This window comes from Homarus americanus, unplaced genomic scaffold (genome assembly GCF_018991925.1).
Source record: "Homarus americanus isolate GMGI-L3 unplaced genomic scaffold, GMGI_Hamer_2.0 scaffold16430, whole genome shotgun sequence".
NCBI classification, from domain to species: Eukaryota; Metazoa; Arthropoda; class Malacostraca; order Decapoda; family Nephropidae; genus Homarus; species Homarus americanus.
Window position 1 is genome coordinate 379,419 of NW_024729259.1, and position 24,226 is coordinate 403,644.

General features: G+C 43.1%; 3 protein-coding genes across 5 annotated transcripts; 1 reads left to right on the forward strand and 2 right to left on the reverse strand.

Moving 5' to 3' along the window:
• The first annotated feature begins 1,971 nt into the window (after nt 1–1,971).
• LOC121866523 (proline-rich protein HaeIII subfamily 1-like) lies at nt 1,972–2,373 on the forward strand. The gene has a single exon (XM_042366290.1). The coding sequence runs from the start codon at nt 1,972–1,974 to the stop codon at nt 2,371–2,373; it is 402 nt and encodes a 133-aa protein (XP_042222224.1).
• A 1,643-nt stretch (nt 2,374–4,016) lies between these two features.
• LOC121866576 (protein singles bar-like) lies at nt 4,017–8,408 on the reverse strand. 3 transcript variants are annotated; one of them, XM_042366344.1, is made up of 5 exons: nt 8,292–8,408; nt 7,319–7,569; nt 6,878–7,060; nt 6,205–6,345; nt 4,017–4,232 (listed from the first exon to the last, which is right to left on the reverse strand). In XM_042366344.1, the coding sequence occupies exons 2-5, from the start codon at nt 7,502–7,504 to the stop codon at nt 4,152–4,154; spliced, it is 591 nt and encodes a 196-aa protein (XP_042222278.1). In that variant the 5' UTR covers nt 7,505–7,569; nt 8,292–8,408; the 3' UTR covers nt 4,017–4,151. The 3 variants fall into 3 exon arrangements, with proteins under 3 accessions (XP_042222278.1, XP_042222280.1, XP_042222279.1); XM_042366346.1 differs by lacking the exon at nt 8,292–8,408 and adding an exon at nt 8,235–8,257; XM_042366345.1 differs by lacking the exon at nt 8,292–8,408 and adding an exon at nt 8,082–8,164.
• A 2,673-nt stretch (nt 8,409–11,081) lies between these two features.
• On the reverse strand, nt 11,082–24,226 carry LOC121866367 (peroxidase-like). Its single transcript, XM_042365989.1, has 17 exons — nt 24,132–24,226; nt 20,198–20,450; nt 19,803–19,908; nt 18,858–18,988; nt 17,305–17,478; nt 16,927–17,068; nt 16,363–16,450; nt 15,503–15,660; nt 15,121–15,238; nt 14,698–14,823; nt 14,157–14,327; nt 13,544–13,697; nt 13,178–13,344; nt 12,740–12,834; nt 12,296–12,436; nt 11,688–11,856; nt 11,082–11,580 (listed from the first exon to the last, which is right to left on the reverse strand). The coding sequence occupies exons 1-17, from the start codon at nt 24,147–24,149 to the stop codon at nt 11,440–11,442; spliced, it is 2,352 nt and encodes a 783-aa protein (XP_042221923.1). The 5' UTR covers nt 24,150–24,226; the 3' UTR covers nt 11,082–11,439.

Below are 24,226 nucleotides of genomic sequence, written 5' to 3' on the forward strand. Positions count from 1 at the left end.
TTTTGTTGAAGTTAGGAAATTTTCGGTGAGCTGGAACCAATTACCCAAAAACCCATTGAAACAATGGTTTCGGTTAACGAACGTTTCGGTTAACGAACGACCTTCTGGAACGGATTGAGTTCGTTAACCGAGGGGCCACTGTATACTGGAGTCAAGTAGGAAATCATATATAGTAACATTAAACTAACCCAACTCTGCCTCTGATCAGAGCAGCTGTGTGGCTTGCTTATATTTTGGTCAAGAGAATTACCGACAGGATGTGAAACTTGTATTTTTGGCCGTGATATTTGTTGCCGAAATCTGCCACCAGGGTGTAACACCATCGTTATTGTTTTGGCGTCATCGACTCACTGCAAATGGCTGACTGGCGGTTGAACTTTCTGTTAACATTTCTTTAATCCTTCTAGGGGCATTTTTCATTTAGATAATAAACAAATGTTTGTTAAAGGTAATACAGTCATTAAATAATGTAAGACATGTATCTGGTGTGGGTTACGTATTCTGGGAGGAGGTACAGTGAGATGTTGTGAGCTTCCCTCTACCATTAAGCCAATGTACGCCATTATTTAAGTCCGGCAAATTTGCCATAAGTTTGTGATAATTTGGCTTGTTTTTCTGTACGTATTTTATTAGTAGTAAACACAATTTTTGTGCTTAGAGGACTACTGCTCGTCCCAGACTCCTTAGCTAGGTACCTCCGCCTACAGTGCTTGGCCTCCCATCAGTAATATGGGCGCATTAGACGCAGGGTAATTTGGGATACATTTAAAAAAAAGAGGATCTTATACGCCGGCAAATACGGTATATGTAAACACTATATTGTACTCACCAGCAGATGCTGTTGTCTTGGGCTTGTGATGCAGGTAGACCTAATGGAAATATGATGATACAGGATGGCCTGCCTTTGTCCTGTACCATCTACAGTTTGGACCTCTTTAATCCGGAAGCTTGGAACCAGACTGGTTGCAGATTAGCGAAAATTCCGAACCATCAAAGCTGAGGTTATAAAAGGCAAAATAATGCATAAAATGTACTATTACTATACTCACTAATTTCTTCAGTATAGACATCTTTTCTAAAATAGTTAATGTCACATGCTTACATTTCACCACATTACAACCACTTCCACTGCTTGCTGGTCTCTCAGGAGGCATATTTAGGGGTAAATATAAATATTTAAAGGTAAAATAGTGGCAACAGCCACAAGAAGTGAGCTATGATACTGTACCGAACCATCGAAGCTGCCGGACTACTGTATCAGGTCCCGGGTTAGTGAGGTCCAACCTTTACTATAGCAGATGCTGAACAGGTAATGCTGTTGCTGAACAACTCTGCTGCTGAGCATGTTCTACTACTGCTGCTGCTGAGCAGCTTCTGTTGGTGAGCAGCTGCTGCTACTGAACAGTTTCTGTTGAGCAGCTGCTGCTGCTGCTGCTCCCAGTGGCAGCACCCACAGAGTGCCTCCCAGGAGCAGTGCGCCAAGTGTTTCAGGAAGCGTTGTTACTGGAAATGCGATGGTGAATGTATTTTTTCATTCAACTAACGTCGCATCTCAGGAAGTTCTAAATAGCACAAAAACATAGCCCCTGAGGCCCTACAGGGCCGGTGCACTGACAGAGCCCCATGGGACTCCAGCAGGGGCAAACCCCCCCAGGGCCCTCCAAGGGGCAACTCCCACAGCACCCCCTGGGGCCCTCCCGGGGACGGCACCCCATGGACCCTACTATAGGCGGCGCCTTCAGGGTCGTCGACCCCAGGGACCCTCCTAGGGGCATCGCTCCCAGGGGCAGCGTCCTCAAGGACCCTCCAGGGGACTGTGCTGCCAGGGGCAGTGACCCTAGGAGCAGTGTCCCAAGGTGACCTACCAAGGGTGGCAACCCAGGGACTCTCCCAGGGGCGCCACCCACGGTGGCCCTCCCAGGGGCGGCATCCCCAAGGACTTAAAGGAGTAGTGGCTGCAGGGGCCCACCCATGGGCGGCGCCTCAAAGGACCCTCCAAGAGTGCGGCGCCCTCAGGGGGGCCTACCAAGGGCGGTGCCCTCAGGGGCCCTACCAGCGGTGGTGCCCCCAGGGACCCTCACAGGGGTAGCACCCCCCAAGGGACCTCACAAGGGCGGCACCCCCAGAGGCTTTTCCAGGGGCGGTACCCCCATAGGCCCTACCAGGGGCATCAACCCCAAGGGCCCTCCCAGGGGCCCTCGTCGGGGCGGCGTCCCCAGGGACCCTCCCAAGGGTCCTCCCAGTGGTGGTGCCCCCAGGGGCGTCGCCCCCCGGACCCACATAGGGGCGTCGTTCCCAGGGGTCGGCGCCTCCAGGGGCCCTCCTTCGGGTGGGGAGCTCTCTCAAGGGCATCGCCCCCAGGGATCCTCCTAAGGGCGTCGCTCCCAGGGACCCTCCTAGGGGGCGGCACTCCCACGGGTGGCGACCTCAGGGGCTCTCCAAGGGACGGCGCTCCCAGAGAAGGTGCTACCAGGGGCGGGGTCCCCCGGGACCTTGCTAGAGGTAGCGCCTCTAGGGACCCTACCAGGGGCACTCCCAGGAGCCCTAGAAAGGCGGTTCCCCAGGAACCCTCCCAAGGATGGCGCCCCCAGGGACCCAACGAGAGGCAGTGCCACCAGGGGCTTTCCAGGATCCCTCCCAAGGGTGGTGCCTTCAGGGGACCTCCCAGAGGGGGAACCACCAGGGGCCATTCCAGGGGCTGTGACCCCAGGCTTACTTCCAGGGGCACTGCTAGGAGCGGGGCACCCAGGGACTCTACCAGTGGTAGTGCTTCAAGGGACCCTACCAGTACAAGAGGCACTCCCAGGGCCCTAGAAAGGCGGTTCCCCAGAGGCCCTACCAGGTGCACCGCCCAAAGGGGCCCTATAGCTTGATTGGTCATGGTGTGGTACATATTACATACATCCAGCATTCCTTTACTTATGTGATTTGTGGATTAAAATACAAACCCACTAATTTCAGCCAAAAGGTGAACAGAGCAGTCGGTCAGCACAACACCCCAATTTATGTTTTCCGATTGGATATTATTCTCCGTTTCGTTTTTTCGGGATGAGATGGCAAATGCGATGGACAATGTATTTATTTATTCAACTAACGTTGCATCTCGGGAAGTTCTAAATAGCACAGAAACAAAGCCCCTGGGGTCCTACAGTGACAGCGCCCCATGGGGGCCTAGCAAGGGCGACGCCCTCATGGGCCCTCCCAGGGGCGGCGCCCCCATGGCGCTCTCCCAGGGGCGGCCTCCCCAGGGGCGCTCTCAGGGACGGCGCCCCCAGGTGCCCTCCTAGAGGCGGCGCCACCAGGGGCACTACCAGGTGCTGCGCCGACAAGGGCCCTCCCAGGGGACGGTGCCTCAGGGACCCTTCCAGGGATGGCGCCCCCAGTGACCTTACGAGGTGCAGCACCCCCAGGGGCTTTCCAGGAGTCCTCCCACGGGCGGCGCCCCCAACGGACATCCCAGAGGCGGCGCCCCCAGGGGCCCTACAGGTGCAGCGCCACTAGGGGCCTTCCCAGGTGCGGCACACTCAGGAGCCTTCCTAGGGTCGTCCCCTCAAGGTCGACGCCCCCAGGGGTCCTCCCGGGGGCTGCTGCTGACCAGCTGATGCTGCTGCTAATGCCGCTGTTGAGCAGCTGATGCTGAGCTGCTGGTGCTAGTGCTGCTGATGATGATGATGAGCAGCAGCACTAGCACCAGCTGCTCAGCCCCAGCAGCAGCTGCTCAATATCATCATTAGCAGCAGCTCGGCAGCAGCAGCAACCAAATGTATGGAGCCAGGTGGAGAGATCCAGGAACCGGAAGCAGCCAGATGCAGATATCCAAGGTCTCTGCATCTGGCTGCTTCCGGTTCCTGGATCTCTCCGCCTGGCTCCATACATTTGGCTGCTGCTGCTGAAAATAAATGAAAATAATTATTTACACTTGTATTACCAGCAAGAGAATTTACTGAGCATCTGCTGCTGAGCATCTGCTAAACACCAGCATTCACCTCTCCTCTAGGTTAAAATTAAAAAGAAACTTTTATATTAAATTTATTATTTCACTGAAGATTTTGAAGTATAAAAGTTTTTAATGGAGGATATATTAAAGCACGATCTTTAGTCAAATAGTCGAGAATACCTGTAGTGTACCTCCCTATCTAATATGGTGAAAGCTAGCATGGTCGACCTGGAAACTGTTTATAGGACAGCCAAGCGTCTATACCGTGAACAACTCCCAACACCAGTCCAAGTGCCTGTAAGACAATACAGTATTATTAATACAAGTAATCAGATTAATAGAATTTTAATAGTAAGCTAGGTTTATATATATATATATATATATATATATATATATATATATATATATATATATATATATATATATATATATATATATATATATATATATATATATATATAACAGTGAAACTTTAGTCACCCTTAAAATATTATTCAGGGCCTCAATGCAGCGCTGAATCCCCTCCTCCCACTTCTGGACGCAGATCTGAAAGTCCTTGTTGGTGAGGCTGGAGAACACCTTCAGCGATGAGTACTGAATCTCCATTATGTCCATGATCATCTTCCCCTTGAGGTTCAATTTGAACTTGGGAAACAGCATGGCATCCCAGTGGCCCCCCACCCTCCATACTCTACAGATCTGGTCCCCTGTGACTTATGGCTGTTTCCGAAGTTCAAGTTGAACCTCAAGCTAGAGATGAAAATGAGACGAGCAAAACATGTTATGAAGCCAATGGTCTCCATGATAAGATGTGCAAGTTCGAGACTGCTATTTATGCTGTGTTTTGGCATGACGTTCTTGGTAAAGTTGATGCAACAAGCCATGCATTGCAAGATCCTAAACTCGATTTGAACAAAGCAGTAGCAATGCTGAAGTCCTTGGAATGTTTTTTACGAGAAAAAAAGAAATTGCTTCCATGTATATGAGAAAAAGGAAGGGAAATGTCAGAAACTGGGGATTATTCACAGACACGCAAGCGTCAACGTAATGTACGACTCAATCCATTGGATTATGGACGATCAGAAGAAGCAGCCCTCTCAGTCAGAAAAATTTCGGGTTCAGAATTTCCTTCCAGCAAGTGATCAGTTCCTGAGTTCACTGGATCAACGGTTAAAGGCCTATAAGGAAACATGTTCACTTTTCGGGTTCTTGTCTAAACTGGAGTCAATGAATTGTGACGAAATTGAAGCAGCTGCAGCAAAATTGGTTGCTGAGTACAAAAATGATTTGGATCAAACACTTGGAGTTGAACTTGTGCAGTTTGCAGCATTCTTCACTCAATTTCTTGAAGATGATGAGAAAGGGAGGGCACATTACCTTTACGAGCTGTTGATAGACAAGAAAGTTGTAGATACATTTCCAAATGTTGAAATAATGCTACGGATGTACTTAGTGCTCATGGTCACAAATTGTTCCGGAGAACGTTCTTTCAGTAAAATGAAGTTTATTAAAAACAGACTTCGTACTACAATGTGTCATGATAGGCTCAGCCACCTGGCTTTGATGAGTATCGAATATGACATCCTCAGAGAGATTGACTTCGAAAAGTTGATCAAAAACGTTGCAGCGGCCAGGTCAGGTAAAGTGCCTGGTCTGTAAATAAAGGTAATGTTTACTTTCTATTTTGCAATTGATCAATGTTTGTGTTCAATATATCCATTATACATGGTCGATGGCAGTTATTTTTATTAAAATTATTGTTATTTTCCAACATGTTCATACTTTTGTTATAATTTTATCAAATTCATTAAATTGTTTCTTTGTTTTACTATTGGATGCAAGACTTCAATTTTATTTATAGTTGCGTTAATACTTATTCTGAATCTATCTGACCTTGGACTTAAAGAAGCCTATACATGCATTCTTGGACAGAACCATTATTTGAGTAGAGGTTTATCAGACTAATAATGCAAAGAATCATCTCTCTGTAATAACTAATAATATATTCTTTTCTGTGAAGTCTCTTGAACGTTTTTGACATGTGCGGTAGTAGCTATATCAGGGCTGGTCGACTTGAAACCACATGAATGACTCCAGTCATGTCTCACTTTTGTGTGTGTGTGTGTGTGTGTTGGGAATTTGTACACTATCAATAAATATACAGTTAATTAAAAATTTCTCAATGTTCTAATTTCCTCAATATAACTGCATATGGCTTCAAATTTCTCCAAAGAAGTGTTCAAATTTCAAAATTTTCCAATACTCACATAAGCAGCCGTCATGGCTGGGTAGACAGTGAAGTATGGTCTAGTCAAGTAAGGGATCCATAGAAAGGTTTGGACTGACCAGGATACATAAGCTGAAGATGTCAAGTAGAGGATACAGGCCAAGGTGTTGAACACTATTTCCTGTTGGCAGAACAATACATCGTGACAGTTAATAAAATACTCTATAATGTATTCCCATAATTAGAGTGCATCTTTGTGCTGTTAGACAGCTACATACAGTACTGTCATTTACAATAGTTTGGTGGAAACAACACAATCCCCTACTTGCACTTTCCTTTACCCACTCTCTCCCTCACCCTCCCTCTCCCACACCCTCCCTCTCCCCCACCCTCCCTCTCCCCCACACTCACTCTCCCCCACACTCACTCTCCCACACCCTTCCTCATCTTCACTCTACACATTCGCCCGTCAAAGATACAGTACAGTACTGTATTATGAACAGCTGAGGTAATAACACATACCCTCTATAATAACTCCCACCATTTCTAAGGGCATGATGTTTAGGTATTCAAGATAGACTATCCAGTAATTTGATGATGCAAGTCACTCGTCGAAAGTAGAAAACATTGAGCATTTGGTATGTGTACTGTATATAAATCTTTGTCCAAGTTCATTTCTTTGTAATGAACTTCAGTGTCGAGTATAAACTAACCAGAACAGAAGAACGGATGAGTTGGAAGGAGTTGGCCGAGATGATGTAGCAGAAGGTGAGGAGGCACACCACAAAGATGCAGGCGGAGATGGTGACCAGAAAGAATGTGAAGGATTCTCCAATTTTTGAGCTGTGAGGTAACCCGTAGTTCAGTGTCAGTGATAGGCAGATTGCAGACAGAAACTGTAACAATGAGTGTGATTAGTTATCCAATTAGTACTAATTGCACAGCATGATTGACTTTAATTATATTAAATATCTTTAAAGATGATTTCAGAGGCCACTAATTAACACCAATTACTACAATTTTTAAGCAGTGAATCCAGATCCTTAATCAGCATATAAAGTAGTACCTCTATCTCTCCTCTAACATGGTCATGATCCGGGCTTCTGTTGTGCCATGTTGGTCTTAATGATAAAGAAAATAACTTAAAAACCTACCAGCTGAATGATCTTGAGCCAGCCGAACTTAGATCTCAGGACACCGAGGTGGATACAAGAGCAGCAAGTACAGCAGATACAGTTTATGCCAGCCTCTCCACCTCCCCTGTTAGAATAGGCTGAGGGCTGAATTACAGTGGGACGTACAGCACCACTACTCCACCCTACTGAAGGACCTTGTCGCATGCTGTGGATTTTGAGTCTTCCGTCGTCTCAAAGAAGCTAGATTGATAGTGCAGGGCCGTGTAGACCTGGAAAAAAGAATTTGTAATGAACGACTCAAGAGACAAAAAGCTATTCCTTGTATAATCAATGTTACATGGGTTGTTAACGGAAAAAAATATTATTGGACGCGTTTTTTAAAGTCCAGTACACTGTAGATATAGATTTAGATTACTGCTGTGAATGTAGTTAGTGACTAAAGAGGACAGGTAGATTTTCTCGAGTCATTTCATGGACTAAAAGGTGCACGATTCCAATTGGTAGATCCAGACACATTGTAAACCGATTTTTATAAACATTCACACACACAGGCTCCAAGGACACCGTTGTGCTACATTTGATACCCTTAATTGACTAACATTTTATTGTGTTAAATGCATTTAGGTTTGTTCGTGGGTCATGGTCAGTGCACATAACCAATTTATATCTCGTGGCCCACTGAGATGGAGGCCCACTCGTGTAGCTTACAAAAGGAGGGCCACTCCAATAGCCTACTCACTAGGGTGGTACGTGGAGCAACTATGACAAGGGTAACACTGACCTTTGTAGCGGTGGTAGTACGTGGAGCAGTCATGACAAGGGTAACACTGACCTTTGTAGCGGTGGTAGTACGTGGAGCAGTCATGACAAGGGTAACACTGACCTTTGTAGCGGTGGTAGTACGTGGAGCAGTCATGACAAGGGTAACACTGACCTTTGTAACGGTGGTTATTACCACTGCTACCGTGGAGCAGTTATGACTAAAACTGACCTGGGTGGGGTTGTGGTCGGTGGGGCGGAGGTGAGGTACTGGCAAGGCAAGGCAAGGGGCAGAGGCGGTGACAGTGAAGGTGCCATCTCCTACCGAGAGCTATTTTGGGCAGCAGTCGGAACCCACCCCGGGAGTAAGACTGTAGTGCCCACCACCGCCTGTCACCACACCCACGTCCGCTCTGCTACTTCCGCTCGACAGTATTTGCGTCTTTTGTTTGTAGGGAGGGGGGAATTTTTTTTTTTTAACGAAAAATGGATCTCTTACGCCTTTTTCCCCTCATGGCGCAGGTCGGCCTACTGTGCGTCATGAAATATATAAACACACTCACTCATCATTCTCTCCATCTGAGGTTATTCCACTCTGGTGTTCCCTCCACAATGATACCATTATTTTGAGAGAAGTGTTTTGTTTACTGCATATGAACTTAACTAATGGTCACCCACTAGAGGTGGCCATGCCGAGGGAAGGAAGCCTGTGGCTTGTGTAGGATGCCTTCATTGTTCTTGAATATGTTTACTCGACTTAGCACTTTGCTATCACTAAACATATGCAAGCCTTACACACACCCCTTCATTGAGATATAGGAATATCTTAATCCTCTCCACACACGAGTTTGCATTACTTATGACAAATAGTGCATTATTTTATGAAAAAGTATTATACCCACGAAATTAAAATGAAGGAAGTGTAGAGAAAAAACGAGGGGGAGGAAATAACTGGCACACGAGACTGAACCAGTTCTAATGTTCTGGCGATCTAGCATGTGACTTGCCCAGCAGTCACGTATACAAATTTGTGCATACATTTACTCGGCTAATTTCATCAAATTATTAAATACTTTAATATTAATATAACTTAACCTGGATAGCGATCAAGGTCTAAATACACAGGACAGCCAGAGTGCAGGTTCCTTCCCTTCCCTCACAAGTCAGGCCAAGGAGGTTATATTCTAGGATGGCTCACTCAATGCTAATTTTTTATCGGCTTGCGACGGTGGCGTCACCAAGGGGCTAGTGGATACATAACACATTAAGCCCAGTGCACCTTACATGATAGTGTATTCCGTTTTGACAGGATTTTTTCTTTATTTTTTTTTTTGCTATTGATGAAACAATTCCCTCTCCCTTATACAGCGGAAGATTATCTTAATTCATGATCTTCCACATTAGGCGTCTCCGGAATCATACGAACTTTAAATGCCCCAGGATCACATGTACAGTACTACAAGTACCCCTTCTGTGTGTATTATTATATTCGAGTTTATATTATATTTACATGCCCATTTATCAGCATTGTCAAGCAAAATTACGTCTAGGAAACTCTTCCACCAATTGGCTCCATTGTTATAAGACCACTAACCATTTATTCATATGACTCCAGCAACTGTACACCGATAAGAGGATTTTATATGAATCCTCACCAGGGAAGAACGGCGAGTAGCACCTTCCCTGCTAAGTGGTTGTGAGCGAACTCACTTCTGGGTTGGTAGCAGCCCGGTTTGTTTACATTGACATCATTATGGCTCGAACCTTCGTGGAATTTTCGAGGCCGGGCCTCATTTTTTATGCTTAATTTGTATAAGCGAACCAAGTATAACGCAGCTTGCCGTGTTTCCAGGTAGTTGTGTTAACAGGTCTATGAAAACGGGTTCACATGTTATCTATTTGATGTTATTAATAAATGTTGTATACATCAATTACATACACACAACAGGTTTTGCTAACCGAGTGAATCTGTTGCCTGTAGAGGCGAGACAGGTGAAGGTCGCGGTGGTGTGGATCACTGCTTGAGAACTTCGTCTCTTAACTTGACGACTATCACTTTGCTTCCATGTCGAGCAATAATAGAGGAACAGTACCATCACTTTCTCATTTGTTTAGATACACATTAAAGGCAGTAACATTTAGAATCTATAAGCTTCTTTAGTGAAAATAGTCATGTGGGCAGCATAAACGTTCACTCGGCTGACCAACCTCGGCAAAGAGGAGAGATGAAGGGAATATTGAGTGAGAAACCTTCGGAAAATTGGTTAATTCCCGAATCGATTGTCCGATTCATGGCACTAAGTACCACTATCCTGAGCGCTCACTCAACAGTGAAGGACCAAACAATAACTGTCCTTAGAATCTTTATGACCATGGAATTTTGCTCGCGACCTATAGTTGCCACAAATTGAGGGGGGGGCGCTATACGCGACTCGATACATACAATATAAGCAATTATGATAGGTGAATCATACGCGTTAGTAGCTGTACTGGTGTGAGGAAAGCAGAGGGATGTCGTGGCCGTCACTCTTCCCATCCACATACTAAACCCTTCCAAGACCAGGTCGACCCGATGCTTTTCAGTAATGGCGATATCCGGAAGTACTTTTGCTACGTGTAAATCACCAGTAAGTTATAAAATCATGACTGAGGACCCGTTAATACTGGGAGGCATTAGGATTTGGTATCCAAAAGGACCGAAGCCGCCTCTTATTTGCTCCATAACTCTTGAGGAATGTTATCATCTGGTCCCTTGGTATTGTATATGATCTAACTTGACTGTGGCCTGTTAACTTCGGGGATACCAGGAGTAAGTATCCATTAGGGTTAAGGACCAGCAGTGAGACGCATTAGACGTGTCCATTATCTGGCGTCATGGTGTAGAATCAAGCCACAATACACTATTACATAAAACCCCTAAGATAGTTCTCTTTATATACTGTTATTTTACCTTTACAATCATCAATTAGGATAAAATAAATACAAAGTATTAAAAAAATTCATTGAATAATAACATTTCTTTTTCCTGTAGTACCATCACTAACCAAGGCCATTATATATTAAAACCTGAATGCTCCGGGCGACATTTATCATTGTGCAGTAAATACAGTGGAGGGCGCCAAAACTTTGGATCTACATTCAAGAAAAAATAAAATACTGTACAGTTATTTGCAATTTTACAGGTCTGCTACCAGTTACATATTTCTATATCTACTCTTGGATTATGCATTCTGAAAATAGTACTTCCTTTTAGTGAGAAGGCTGGCTCTCTGGGCCCGGTCCGGGGTAAACATCCACGTCCTGTACACCTGCAGGAGCTTGGAGATTCTCCAGCCCAGGATCAGCTGCAGCAAGTCTCCCATTTTATATAACGTCACTTATTAACCAAACAAAACTTTCCTCAAGTCTTTAGTAACATGAACATGTTTACGAGACTTAGGTTGGTCCCTGTGACACACCTGTCGGCAGTGCTCGTCAGTGATGGAATGATTGCAGCCAGACTTGTTAACGCCACACAACATCTGCAAGAACGAAAAAGTCAACTACAGATGTTGCTGCAGACTCTGGACCGACAAATTAAAATTTTACACTTCCCTAACTCCAGATCACCAGAGATGTGACCACTTACCTCACCGGAAGGTTGGCAGACGCAGTACCTACAAGGAGACCAGGGCACAACTCTGCCTGGTAGATAATAGTGGTCCTTGAACACACACAACCTCGGCTTGTGGCGAGGATCTTCAGCCCACAACTTCATTTGTGTCCCCCTGAGTTCGTCACACGGATGTAAAGGATTCCTGTAACATTCAACCAATCATTACTTTGAAGAAAATATTGTTACCACTTTGCTATCCAAAGGGAAGAACGTCTTCTTTATGACCATTATCCATTGTTAATACGGTCTACTCCAACATTCTATTCTTACCTATACACGAGACGACTTTTCAACATTAGTCACGGACACCATACAAGCTTTGAATTGGTGCCAGCTTTGAATTGGTGCCAGCTTTGAAGAATATTAATCTTAGATAGGATTCATTAAGTATAGTATGGCGGTCGGGGGCAGTGTTCAGGAATAGTTTTCATAAAGCTCTTAAACACTTTTTACTGGCAATCAAAATACTGTTTCCTTGCTATCTCAAACACGGTTTTCAGTTTAGATACTTGAACAAGCAGTTCCAAGCTTTTAAATTACACAACCTAAAAAATTACCTGCGAACAGTACTTTTAACTAACTTTTTGCTAAGTATATTAAAGACCTCTGCTGGTGCCTTGGCCCTCACGTCATCCAAGTTGTTACAGATAACACGCGCCAGTGTCGACTTACGAATTGACTGCAGTTGTTGGTGGGAGAAACCAGCGTCGGCGTTTTCATACCTGTAAATGATAAAATAAACACGTGTATCAATGAGGAGAAAGATCTGAATATACTGACCTAGTGCCTTCATTTAGAATATACTGCACACGAGGAACATCAATAAAAAGTACTCGAAGAAGGTAAAACAATCCCGTGAAGACATGCAACGTACTATAGTCCACAGGTTATGGTTCGAGAATTCTTTAGTACACCTCTATGTGTTTCCTCGTTCATTGTGCAATGGTGAGCAGCCCGAGGTGTGTAGGGGGGCCAGGAAGCTGGGTGTACAAGACGAGCAATAACAAGGTTTAAGAAGGACTCACCAAAATCTGTCTCCACGCTTTAGGTTGTAGAACTGATAGGCTATGATGCAGGAAAATGTTGGTCCAATTAAAGCATCTGGTAGACTTTCCTCCGCCTGAGAAGAATATAATTACACGTGTAAGCTTAAGTGATTCACCGGATTTGAACATCTGGTATTAAAGCTAGTCATCAACACACGCCCTAACTACTTAACTAAATGCATCTTTCAAATTCAATGGATGAATTCTCATAACTGCTGGATTAAACAATTCCTTTGGAAAGAAGAGCATAGTGCAGGTATACAAACAATATACATAGTGCAGGTATACAAACAATGGGAAACTGTTCGTCGGTTTGACCAAGGGAGCCCAAGTATGAAGTAAATACAACGCTTGAAAGGATGGTAAAGGCAAATGTAAACTATATCGACAATAATTAATCCGTCTACTTCATCTCACCAAGGCCCCAACGGAGAGGTCCACATCTTGCACGTTTGAGTAAATTTTTCTGAGGAGATCAAGAGAGACCGGAGGCATGAATTGTTTTAGGTCTCGAAATAAAGTTATATTTTTCTTTTCACAAGCAGCGACGTACAAGTGGTATGGAGGTATCCCGTGATCACGACCTGGGGAAGAAGTCATTATTCGTCAAGATTTCGTTCGTTTCTATGAATATCACTACGAGTGTTCATTTAGGTATTGTTCAGTGTTCATTCTGCAAACTTCGTACAGATACAACTGTCAATTACACTTCAAAAGAAACAACAACGTGAATGTCAACGTCAAATTAAGGTTTACTTTACCAACTTCTAGAGGAATTCTCACCTCGAGCTATGTTGAGGGCGAGGAGGTCCTTGCCAGAGTGGGGGACACCGAGGTTCTCAAACAGTCGGTTGAGGATAGTGTCGACCAAGCGAAGGTCCACACCGTTCACCCTCGTACCCACAAGACCTCTCAACACCTCCTCGAATTTACCAGGCTGTATGAACCATTAATCAAAGAAGATGAGATTAGGTAGTGATCACGAATTGGTTTTTGGTTGTGTTAAGCTGCACTAGAAAAATATACGCAGGATGATAAGCCACGTAATTTCAGAACAATCGGGGACTGCGAGGACTAAACAAAGTTAAAAGCAAATAAAGTAAACGTTGGCAAAAGAGAAACTTACAGGGCACTAAAATATTTAATGCATTTAGACAATAAACTTAAGTTCTTCTAAATTCAATGGCTGCACATTATCAACAAGTCATGAGCCTCCCTTATATAAAAATGTAGAACTACTAAATTGTAACTTGCCTGAAAAAAAAAAAAAAAAATTCAAACCTACAAAAACTGAGCACTCGGGAAGCATTCACCAAAAATGCCACTTAACCCGGTGACCAGCGAGATCAAACCGCGCGGTCACACACACAATCATACCGATCTAGCTACTATTCACCTCAAAGATGGCAGACGGGTTCTCAAAGGTTTGGACAAGGGGTATCGAGGACGTCCGTGTGTAATGACGGTCTACCAGCCTCAGGTCGTCAGGGATCATGGTGTGACCCACTCTGAAGGCTGCCGAGGCGAACTCATTCAAGATCCCCGGGTTGACCTGGTTGTCATAATCCTGTAAAATTATGAAGAACTGAAGTCATGTTTTACTCTAACTCCTGACAAAACACCTTTTGTATCTCCTGCCGATTCCTATTTAAATGCAGAGTTTACAAGCCTTTTTTTTAGCGTGTAAAATTCTTAGTTTACACAGAAATCTAGTGCAGAGGAAATGCGCTTTGTTGCATGTATATTAATTTTATAAATTAAACCTTTTTGTTGCTGCTATGAAAGATTCATGGATTTTTATTACTGTATTATTCACCCCCTCCCCTGCTCTCCACATCAACAAAGGAAGGAGAAACTATTACAGTACCGTTGTGTAATGTAGACTAAAACTGCCATAGACCTATTCAGTACACATCTCAAGACCAATCGTTCGGTACCTGATAGTATCCAAAGCTTCTGGGATTTAGTTTGTACTCTTTCATTTTCGTCTTCCCAAGAAAAATTGGCAGAAACTCAGTGTAGATCATATTCTGATACTGTGCAATGTTGATCCTCCGCGCCTCCTGTTGACAAAGAGGACGTATAAACTGTACATTAAAAACCAACAAGATTACAAGATAAAGCCACAATCGATGATTTTTTTAGCAGCTTTTCGATTATAGTGCAGATATTTTCTTGCTTTCTAGTCTTACCACCATTAGTGAAAAAGATTTTGAATTTTACAAACAAGGTAAATATGGTGGCTAATGGGGTCCAGTTCGATTAGTCAAGGCTAAGAAAAGATCTATTAGGACTGGGGTGGTATCCATTTGGCCCGTAACCAGAGGAAGTGACCGACTCGCAACACTTGTCTGGGTTACCTGATAGAGTCTCTCGTCGTCCCAGTGAGGGTTGATCGTCTTCAGCTTCCTGGCGAGGCGGTTGTGTTCCCTCAGGTACAGCGCATGCATCACCAACAGCGCCAAGTGCTCGTTCACCCTAAAGGTGTACGAGCCGTCAGGTGAGCTTATCTACCTTCTATTTATTTCTATCAATCATTTATCATCTAATTTATGTGCAATTTAGACTAAAGAATAAACTATTGTTCCTAAAAAGTTGCCTTTGTCTTTAGACAACATAAAAAATAGGAACCCTTAATTAAAAAAACTACGGAAAATGACCGTTTGTCTGGTTAACGGGGAAGGATTCACACCCACCACGAAGGGACGTCATGCATTAACACCCTCGAGGGATGTCACGCACCTGTCATCTCCACCCAGGAAGCACTGTCGTTGGGGTGTCCGACAGTCTATGAAAAGCTCTGCTGGAAGTAACGGTAGAAGGCCCTTGTAGGTCTCCTTAAGGTAACCCGCCGAGTAGGTCCTCAGCGCTTCTTGTCGACACACTGTGCTCCCGTACACCTGTGAGGGCAAATGAAACCGTCACAGGTAGAAAATTTACTCTGAAAGGATGTGCAACATGTAAGGTAGGCGGATGAGCGAGTGCGCCTGCGTGACATTTCTACTTGTTCTAACCCTTTCCTATCACTTCCTGCATTTGGCATTCATTTTACTGTCAAACAATTGACTAATTATAGAAAATAATTTGGAAGGAACAATAAGACTTTGTTTATAAGGACACAGACTCCCATACGTAGCTCAGTCTTAGAACAATATTGTTATCTAAAGTGTGTGGTTAGAATACGAAGCTACAACCACAAAATACATAACTAAAAATTCGCAAGTTTTAGAGTTGCAGCCACTCTGTATCTTCCCTGTCGATACAACTACAGTGAGCACTGGTTACCTTTACCAGGAGTCGCGTATATTTTTCTTGTTCGTCTATTACTCGAACTTTCCTTTCTGGACTTAAGGCAATGGTCTGGTCTGTTTAGCGGGAACTAACCAATACTAGTCGGTCACTTAGATGCGTGAGCAAATCCCACACCTAAATAGCTACCCACTTCGTCTCTTGGTATCTTTACCACCATTCAAAAATATCCACACAACTTGCTCTTGATCTACTAAACAATCCTCCATCCCTACAAATTCACTGATGGCATTACTTTTTGCATCAAGTTACTCATTTTGGAGAAGATGAAACTAGTTAATCCAAGGACTCACAGTAGATAAATCCAGGAACGCTGTGTTGAAGTTCCGCTGTTGAAGTGACATATGACTGGCACTGTCTGGCCTCCAGTCTGCCAACGTCCTGTGGACAAAGTTCAGGGACTTTGAAGCCGAGTGAACACGAGTCATCTGAAGACTTTGTCCTCACATGAACTATCTAAGCAGGGAAGCACGAATAACTTCTAGATGTTATGGGATATGCAAGGTTCGTCTTGTATACAGGATACAGCACAGTAACCAATAAAATCTTGTGGTTCTGTGGAGACAAATCCGAAATGGTTCTGTACACTTTAATTTACGAGCTGATAAGTACTTTAAAACTTTAGTGAATCGTACAAACATTAGACACCCCTGATTATTGAACTTCATTAAACACCCTAATGCTACCGGGGGTGGGGGTTAGGAGGGTGGGGGTTAGGAGGGTGGGTCGAGTTAGGTTAGTGTTTGGGGGGGGGGGTGTAATTATTCAGTGAAATACAATGGGGGGGTATCAAATCTTCACGCAATACCTTTGATCATGAAAACCCTCTCCACTTCGGCCGTGATCCAGAACTTTACCTGATGACTGGGAGACACCGTCGCTTGCCTGTCTGGTCTACGGTGGCAGAGATGAAGGGATCGTGGAGAGGCAGAGGTATTGGGGCGCAGGCTGGGTTTCTCCAAGAGCTGCAGTCCTCGCACTTCTTTTTGATCTCGGCATCTGTAGGTCGATATTTACCAAGCAAGGTTAATGTAGCAACAACCACCACCCGAACAGCACAGGAGAGTAAATCAACGGGAACGTTTCTAAATATAACTTGCTTATAATATTTTGGATACGAACCAGATCTGTAGTCAATTTAACGGAATTGCACTCTTTACCTTAAAGTTGTGTACCTTATATTGCCGAAGTTGTATCATTTAACTTAAAACTACATAGATTGACCAAAAGCTTACCTAAAACCTTGCGAGTGAGGACCAGATCGTGGTCAATGAACTGTCCCATCTGCATGAGGAGGACCGTGTGGGCAGGAGGCTTCTCGACAGGCGCCTCTCGCAGAAGGAGACTCACCACACGAGGGTTGGGCAACAAACCTCCTGAAGATGACCGCCTCCTCATCAGCGCCAAGTCTGCGGAAGTTGAAGGAAACGTCTCTGAAGTAAGCAGCTTGAGAACATTTTATTTCTGGAAATAATTGCTGATGGAGTTTGTGATGAATCATAGGAAGGCTTCTAAAAGAATTCCAGGCAGAGCTTTTCCAATAACAGTTAGGAGAAAGTTCAAGTGAGGTGTTAAGAACATGTAATTCGCAATATGTATGGTGGGGGTTAACAATAAAATATCCACAAAGACATGCTCGTTTTCTCCCAACATAAGACAGCAGCTGTTGGTCAGCACAGCACGGACAAGCACTAATCTTGAGTTGGGTGGAATGCTACAGGTTGACAGGACCAATCACATCCTGTCATGCCCGCCTGCACGTGGATCTTGCTTCGTTAGTGTCTTGGCGTCAGTATCCACACTCGAGCCCAAGCACACAGTCATTGTTTAAAAGACACGAGTCCAGCATAAGGATGGCAAGAAATGTGATCTAAACCATTTTTCTAATCAATATTGAAAAAAAAAATTATCTAAATTTATTCAATAGGTTTCAAACTTTTTTTTCTTTTTTTTTTTACTAATTAGCGTCTGTTATGATTTCTTATTTTAGATTTTTGTCTTTTTGAACTTTTTTTTAGCAATTTTTTCGTTTAATTTTTTTTCTTAGGTTTTTATTTTAATTTTTTTTTAACATTTAAAACATTCTTTGTAATATTCGGGGTGGGGAGGAGAGGAAGTGTGGGGGAGGGAAGGGAGTGTGGGGAGTGTGGGGGAAGGGAAGGGACGCTCACTTGCCCACACATGTCAGTCTCAATACATTGGAGTGCCTTACGAACAGCCCCTCTAGTCTTTAAGTGTGGACACGTCAGTTATTAGGAGCATCACAAGTTAACTAAAGAGAAATAACCCAATTTACCATTGATATTTTCTTGTAAGTTTTTGTCATTTCCACGAATATACTCTTAGTCACGAATATATTCTTTTCATTACGAATACTTGTCACAAAAATATTCTTTTAGTCACGTATATATTATTTTAGTCACGAAAGTATGTCTTAGTCACGAATATACTTTGTCATGAATAAAACGCCGACACCTGGAATTACGAGTCGGTAACGAGACTATCTGAATACTTTAGTGAATAACTGGGAAATAAATAAAACAATCCCTACATGAATATCTAAACCTAGCTAGTTATTTTCCTGCAAGAGAAGGGAAAAAACCCACAAGTTTAGCGACTAGCGAGTAAAAACCCAACTAGTTTACTTTCCAGGGAGTTGAAACCCAAATAGTTGACTTTCCAGGAATAGAACATCAAAACCAGAGCTCTTACTCTCCAGAACGAGAACTTCAAGAAAGAATGATCCCAGACACGAATATCCGGAGGTGGTGGTGGTGGTGTGGCTTACCATAGACCGGTGGCAGGATACGAGGCATCGGCTGCTCGGAGCTTCCAAACTCAGGGTAGATTCGGTTGTTGCAGCGGCCTGTGATAGTGCGATAGAGGGCGCTGGCGTTACACGGTCCCTCTAATTCTCTTCTGTTGACAAGAGAAGTGCTGGTTAATTTTCAGGGGATTAAAGGGAATGTCTAAAGGTAAAATAAGCCAACTCAATGCTTGTCTAGTCTTCTCAATGATTATCATGCTCGAGACGTTACCACTTGAGGTATGTTCTATACATATCCAACACGCTATGCTTATATTTATATTGGCCTGATGAAGGTGATAAAACACTTTCCCCCCAAAAAAATATCTTTACGGAGGGAGTCGATAAATTTAAAAATGAACACGGCGACTCCAGTTGTCTCGGTTTGGGTGTGTCAAAAACCTTCACCAGTTGTTTCATATAGTCTCGGCCAAAATCTAATACACACTTTTTGGGGCAGTACCGAAGACATACTGAAACGTTAAAACTATGCCTAATTTAGACAGCCAAATGAAAAATTACCTGAATACTAGAGAAATCAAATCCCACAGAACGCAAGAGAATTCAAATCCCGCAGAATGCAAGAGAATTCAAATCCCGCAGAATACAAGAGAATTCAAATCCCACAATACAAGAGAATTCAAATCCCACAGATTACAAGAGAATTCAAATCCCACAATACAAGAGAATTCAAATCCCACAATACAAGAAAATTCAAATCCCACAATACAAGAGAATTCAAATCCCACAATACAAGAGAATTCAAATCCCACAGATTACAAGAGAATTCAAATCCCAGAATACAAGAGAATTCAAATCCCACAGAATACAAGAGAATTCAAATCCCACAGAATACAAATCCTACAGAATACAAAAGACTCCAATTTCTACAGAATACAAAAGTAACAACGAAAGTCGAGAACCTACGGACACTGGCTGGGTCCTGGAGCAAGTTGGCTCGGGAGGGTATTAGGTGGGAGGTTGACAGGGCTCCGGCCATCAGGGTCTGCCCAGTAGGGCGACACGCTCTCGTCTTCAATAAGGGAGATTTATTTTATCATTTAGGAGACGACACACTTGGCGCCGTAATAGAAATTGCATTATACGGTTACCCATCAATAAACTATATAATATGTTTGCATTAAGGTAATTTGCTTAAAAAAAATCGTGAATAAATTAACTAGATTTTAGATTTGCTATTGAGATCTAGTCTGAATCCCAAACTATAAAACTTAGCTTGGTTACAATTTTGCCTGCGTCTAACCCTCCTTTACCAAACCATCATTAACAGGACCTGACACCTTGACCCCGAAGCGACTCACCGACTGTTGGGTCCCTCACAAAGGCCCCAGGATGAGGAAGCTGGTCAGGAGATCGCTGCTGTAGTTTTTCCAGTGTTAGGTAACTTCTGCCACTAAAGAAGTTCCCTCTAGCCTGGTGTGGTTGAGAAGCATCTAGATCTTGGTGGTGTGGTTGGGTAGCGTCTTGTGCACGAGGGTGTAGTGTCTGTCCTGTGGGTGAGGTGTAGTCTAGGTAGCCGGTGACCAAGACACTCCTCAACACGATGGTTGTTACCTGCAGAGTGAATTTTTTAATTCCTACAATCTAGATTTGAACCATTTAATTTAGACCACTTCAAGATTAGCCACCCTGCTTACCTCGCCTAATAATTAAACACCCAAACGTTTACTGTAGGGGGTGGGGATAAACTTGAGTAACGAGCGTAAAATCACAAACTTCCTTGTTCGCATTCGTGGTGGCCGGAAGTACTATGGTGGACAAAAGTCCCTTCCCTCAGCCCACCTTCTCTTTCCCCCATCCCCCTTTGTCCCCCGTCATACGCACTTATCTGTAGGACGATAACACCACTTCCCTCAGTTGCTTCGTTATTCGAACCTCAGGCGATTCATTCACATTGTGGCTGGCTGAGGGAAGGAACTTTTGTCCACCATAGTACCAGATACTACAGTAATGAAGCACTACGAATACGATCTTAGCGCTCAAGTCATCACGCAAAACTAACATAAGAAAACACTACCTTCTTCGCAAAGGCTGGTAGATCTATGGAACTGTCTACCAGCTCAAGCTTTGGAATCAAGAACAGCACTGGGTCAATTTGAGGTGGTAGCCAGGTTTCCAATCGGTTATTGTTTGCAATCACATTACCAAAAAAGAAAAATTTCTGACTCGGCGCCAACGAGAAATAACGTTGATAAACCAGCTAAAAAACACATCCCTAGAAGAGCTGTTCTCGGCAATAGGTAAACAATGAACTGGGAAACGCGGGCCCGTTCGTAATTTGTTTCATGTCTTGCGTTGTGGGAAAGCGATAGCCAATTGACGACCACTGCCTGACATCGTTCGTAATTTATTAAAAAAAATTGCATTGTGGGAAGGTGGTAGCTAATTAGCTATGACACCTTGTGTATTGATATAGGCCACTCACAGCCTGAGGAGCCAGACGCTCACATTCTGATCATCGACGCCAGCCTCTAAAGAACGCGGTCAACACGAAGGGTGGGGTGGAGTAGAGGTCATCAGGCTTTTTAAGGTTAGGTTTACTCGAAAACGGGCGGTTAGCACCAAAAACCAAGGTTAGATTCGTTTGTATCACAAGAATAGGAAAAAACGTATTTATGGAAGATCGAAATCTAGCTACGGTACTATCAACTTGATCCAGCACCGAGATTCAAAATAGCCTTAGACAAAACTACCAAGAAAAATGGGTATTAATTTACAAGTGGACTCTCAATAGAAGTTTGCAAATGAATTGTTGCTATAGGTAGATCTCACCCGTATACAAACTGTCTTATGGCATTTCTATCGCAAATAACTTTTTATCGGAAATTTAAGTTTTGGTTATTTATCATAAATACTCCTCCGGAAAATCTGCAGTCACCGTGTGTCACCTGTTTCTTTACAACCGACCCCGCTCGGTGCCAGCGTACAGTTTTCTCACGTCCACAGAATACTTAAAATTACACCATACGCTTCAAGAAAGATGATTTCATTGGCACCAGATAACAAAAGAAGTACTTTGTTTAATATAGCGGGGCCGTCCCCCGGCCAGGAAGCAAGGTAAGGTTGGGTAGGTTTCTTTAGTTGGTTAGGTCAGGTCAGGTCATATCAGGTTCATTTTTATTCATTTGCGACGGAAGTGTATACAGTAGCAATCTTCCCTCGGCATGGCCACCTCTAGTTGGGTGGCCATTAGGTGAACAAGGTCTTGTACCTTGTAGCAGGGCTGCCGCTCATCCGGCTGTCTGCATCCGATCACGTTTTCTTGAAAATAATTAGCAGTTCTTTGTAGAAAACTTTCAAATGAAGATGTATAACCAAGGCATTTTGAGCACTATGAATACTTCCAATAAAAGGCCTAGGAAAAACACTGAATTCATGTTTAATGAACCCCCAAAATATAAACACATTTACCTGCAACATACCTATACGTGTAAAAATCAATACCTTATTTTTTAATTACACCAATCAGTTGTTGTACATCCGTGGTATTGATATTCATACAACCTCCTTTACACTTCGCATATTTTTCCATAGTGATAAGGGCATTCAGCGTTTGCAAGGAGTTTCTACACTGTTTTGGTAAGGTTAAATTTTGTTAATAGTCTTTCAGCGTCTGCGTTAGACGTTGGCAATGCAACGACATCCAACGCAAAATTTCCCAATTACATCATATTTAAGGTTCCCGTCATCATTCATTTTCATTACTTATAAAAATTTAATATATCCAAACTTTTTGTTTCGTCATCTATTGTCTCCCAGCATAACCTTTGCCACTGATCATTTAACTCCTAAAGCGTTCCATTAAATATCCTTGGTACCAATTCAACCAAGTCTGACAATGATGTAATAAGAATCGTTGGATCTAGGGCTTTCTGGGGATTAAGAAAAGCGAAGTTTTTGAAATGGAACATTTATGTCAAGTCTCTAATTTTTTGTGCACAAACATGAAGTTTTGCATCTCATCTTTGCATCTAATAATAAGGTTTGATTTTCTGCAATATCTGGTCTATTTTTATATACTGTAGTTGGGCAATTTCTTCCTTTATCATTATATGGTATTTAGGCCCAAAAATAAAATTTATTGAAATTTCCGATTGCTGGATAGTGACACGTCACTAATAGAATGGCGTGGTGTCAGTTTTCTTTCATCTGACTAGCAGAAGCAATTTCCGGCAAACGGCAGCCATGCCTGGTAAACATGAAATGGTAAATTTGCATAAGTGCACACAACTGTTAGAACGTAATAAAAATGTTTTTCTATGTATTTATGTGGGTTTAGATCGGTTATGACCATTTCCGTCGGAAATTGGCCGGGTTTTTTTGTCTCTTTCTTTTGGTGGGGCGTTTACCGACAAAATTATGGCCAAGCGAATGAAAAAAAATAAAAAATAAAAACAGAAAACAAACCTGACCTAACCGACTAGCCATATGATAGAATCACTTTTTTCTTACCTTATTGGACGAGTTACCACGACGCCACATATGTTGGCCTTGACGATATTTGCATTCGTTCTTGCACTTAGGACACTTTACTAAGATTGGGAGAACACCACGAGATCGAAAAAATGCTATAGTTTTTCTTTTTCTCCAAAACTCGCAATCAGCTCCATATAATTGAAGTGACACCCATCGCAGATTTCCATAGTCGGAAATGAATTTGAATTTCGAAATAGAACCAAAATAAAAATCGAATTTGATTGGGCAAAAAATACCGTGAATTAAACCACAAATCACTTTAATTGGTTGTCCCCCAAAAAACGCTTTTAATTGGCCGCGTGATGTGTACGGTAACGCATGCGCACGATGATTTATGAAGGATACAAGCAGTGTGGGGATAGAGATAATGGCGGAAGATTAATGGAAGAAAATAGATAAATTATGGATACGCCATCTCTTATTATACATTTGCGACGGTAACGTAATAGAAGAAAATTATCTTACAATTAGACGTCTTAATCGAATATGATAATAGATTAGGGGTAGGAATGTGTGGTGCGGAAATGCAATAATACCATACATATTAACTACTCGTGAAACCATCCATGTTTATCCTCAGAATGCGAGACCGATTACTGGTTACCTATATGAGACTGGACTATCAGATCATGAATAAAAATGACTACACATCGGGTTAACGATTGTTACCCTCACACATCCGTACGATCATCCGCTTTTGCTTGTTCGCTATAGGGAAGGACCTCCCATTACTCAAACATAATCAAGTTCAGTACTTACCACAACCCTAAAAATCATCGTAGCCGAGGTATAACAGGTCACCGTGTTTCAGCCACGACCATAATTCTTGCACTCCTATCACCACCACGTCCGAC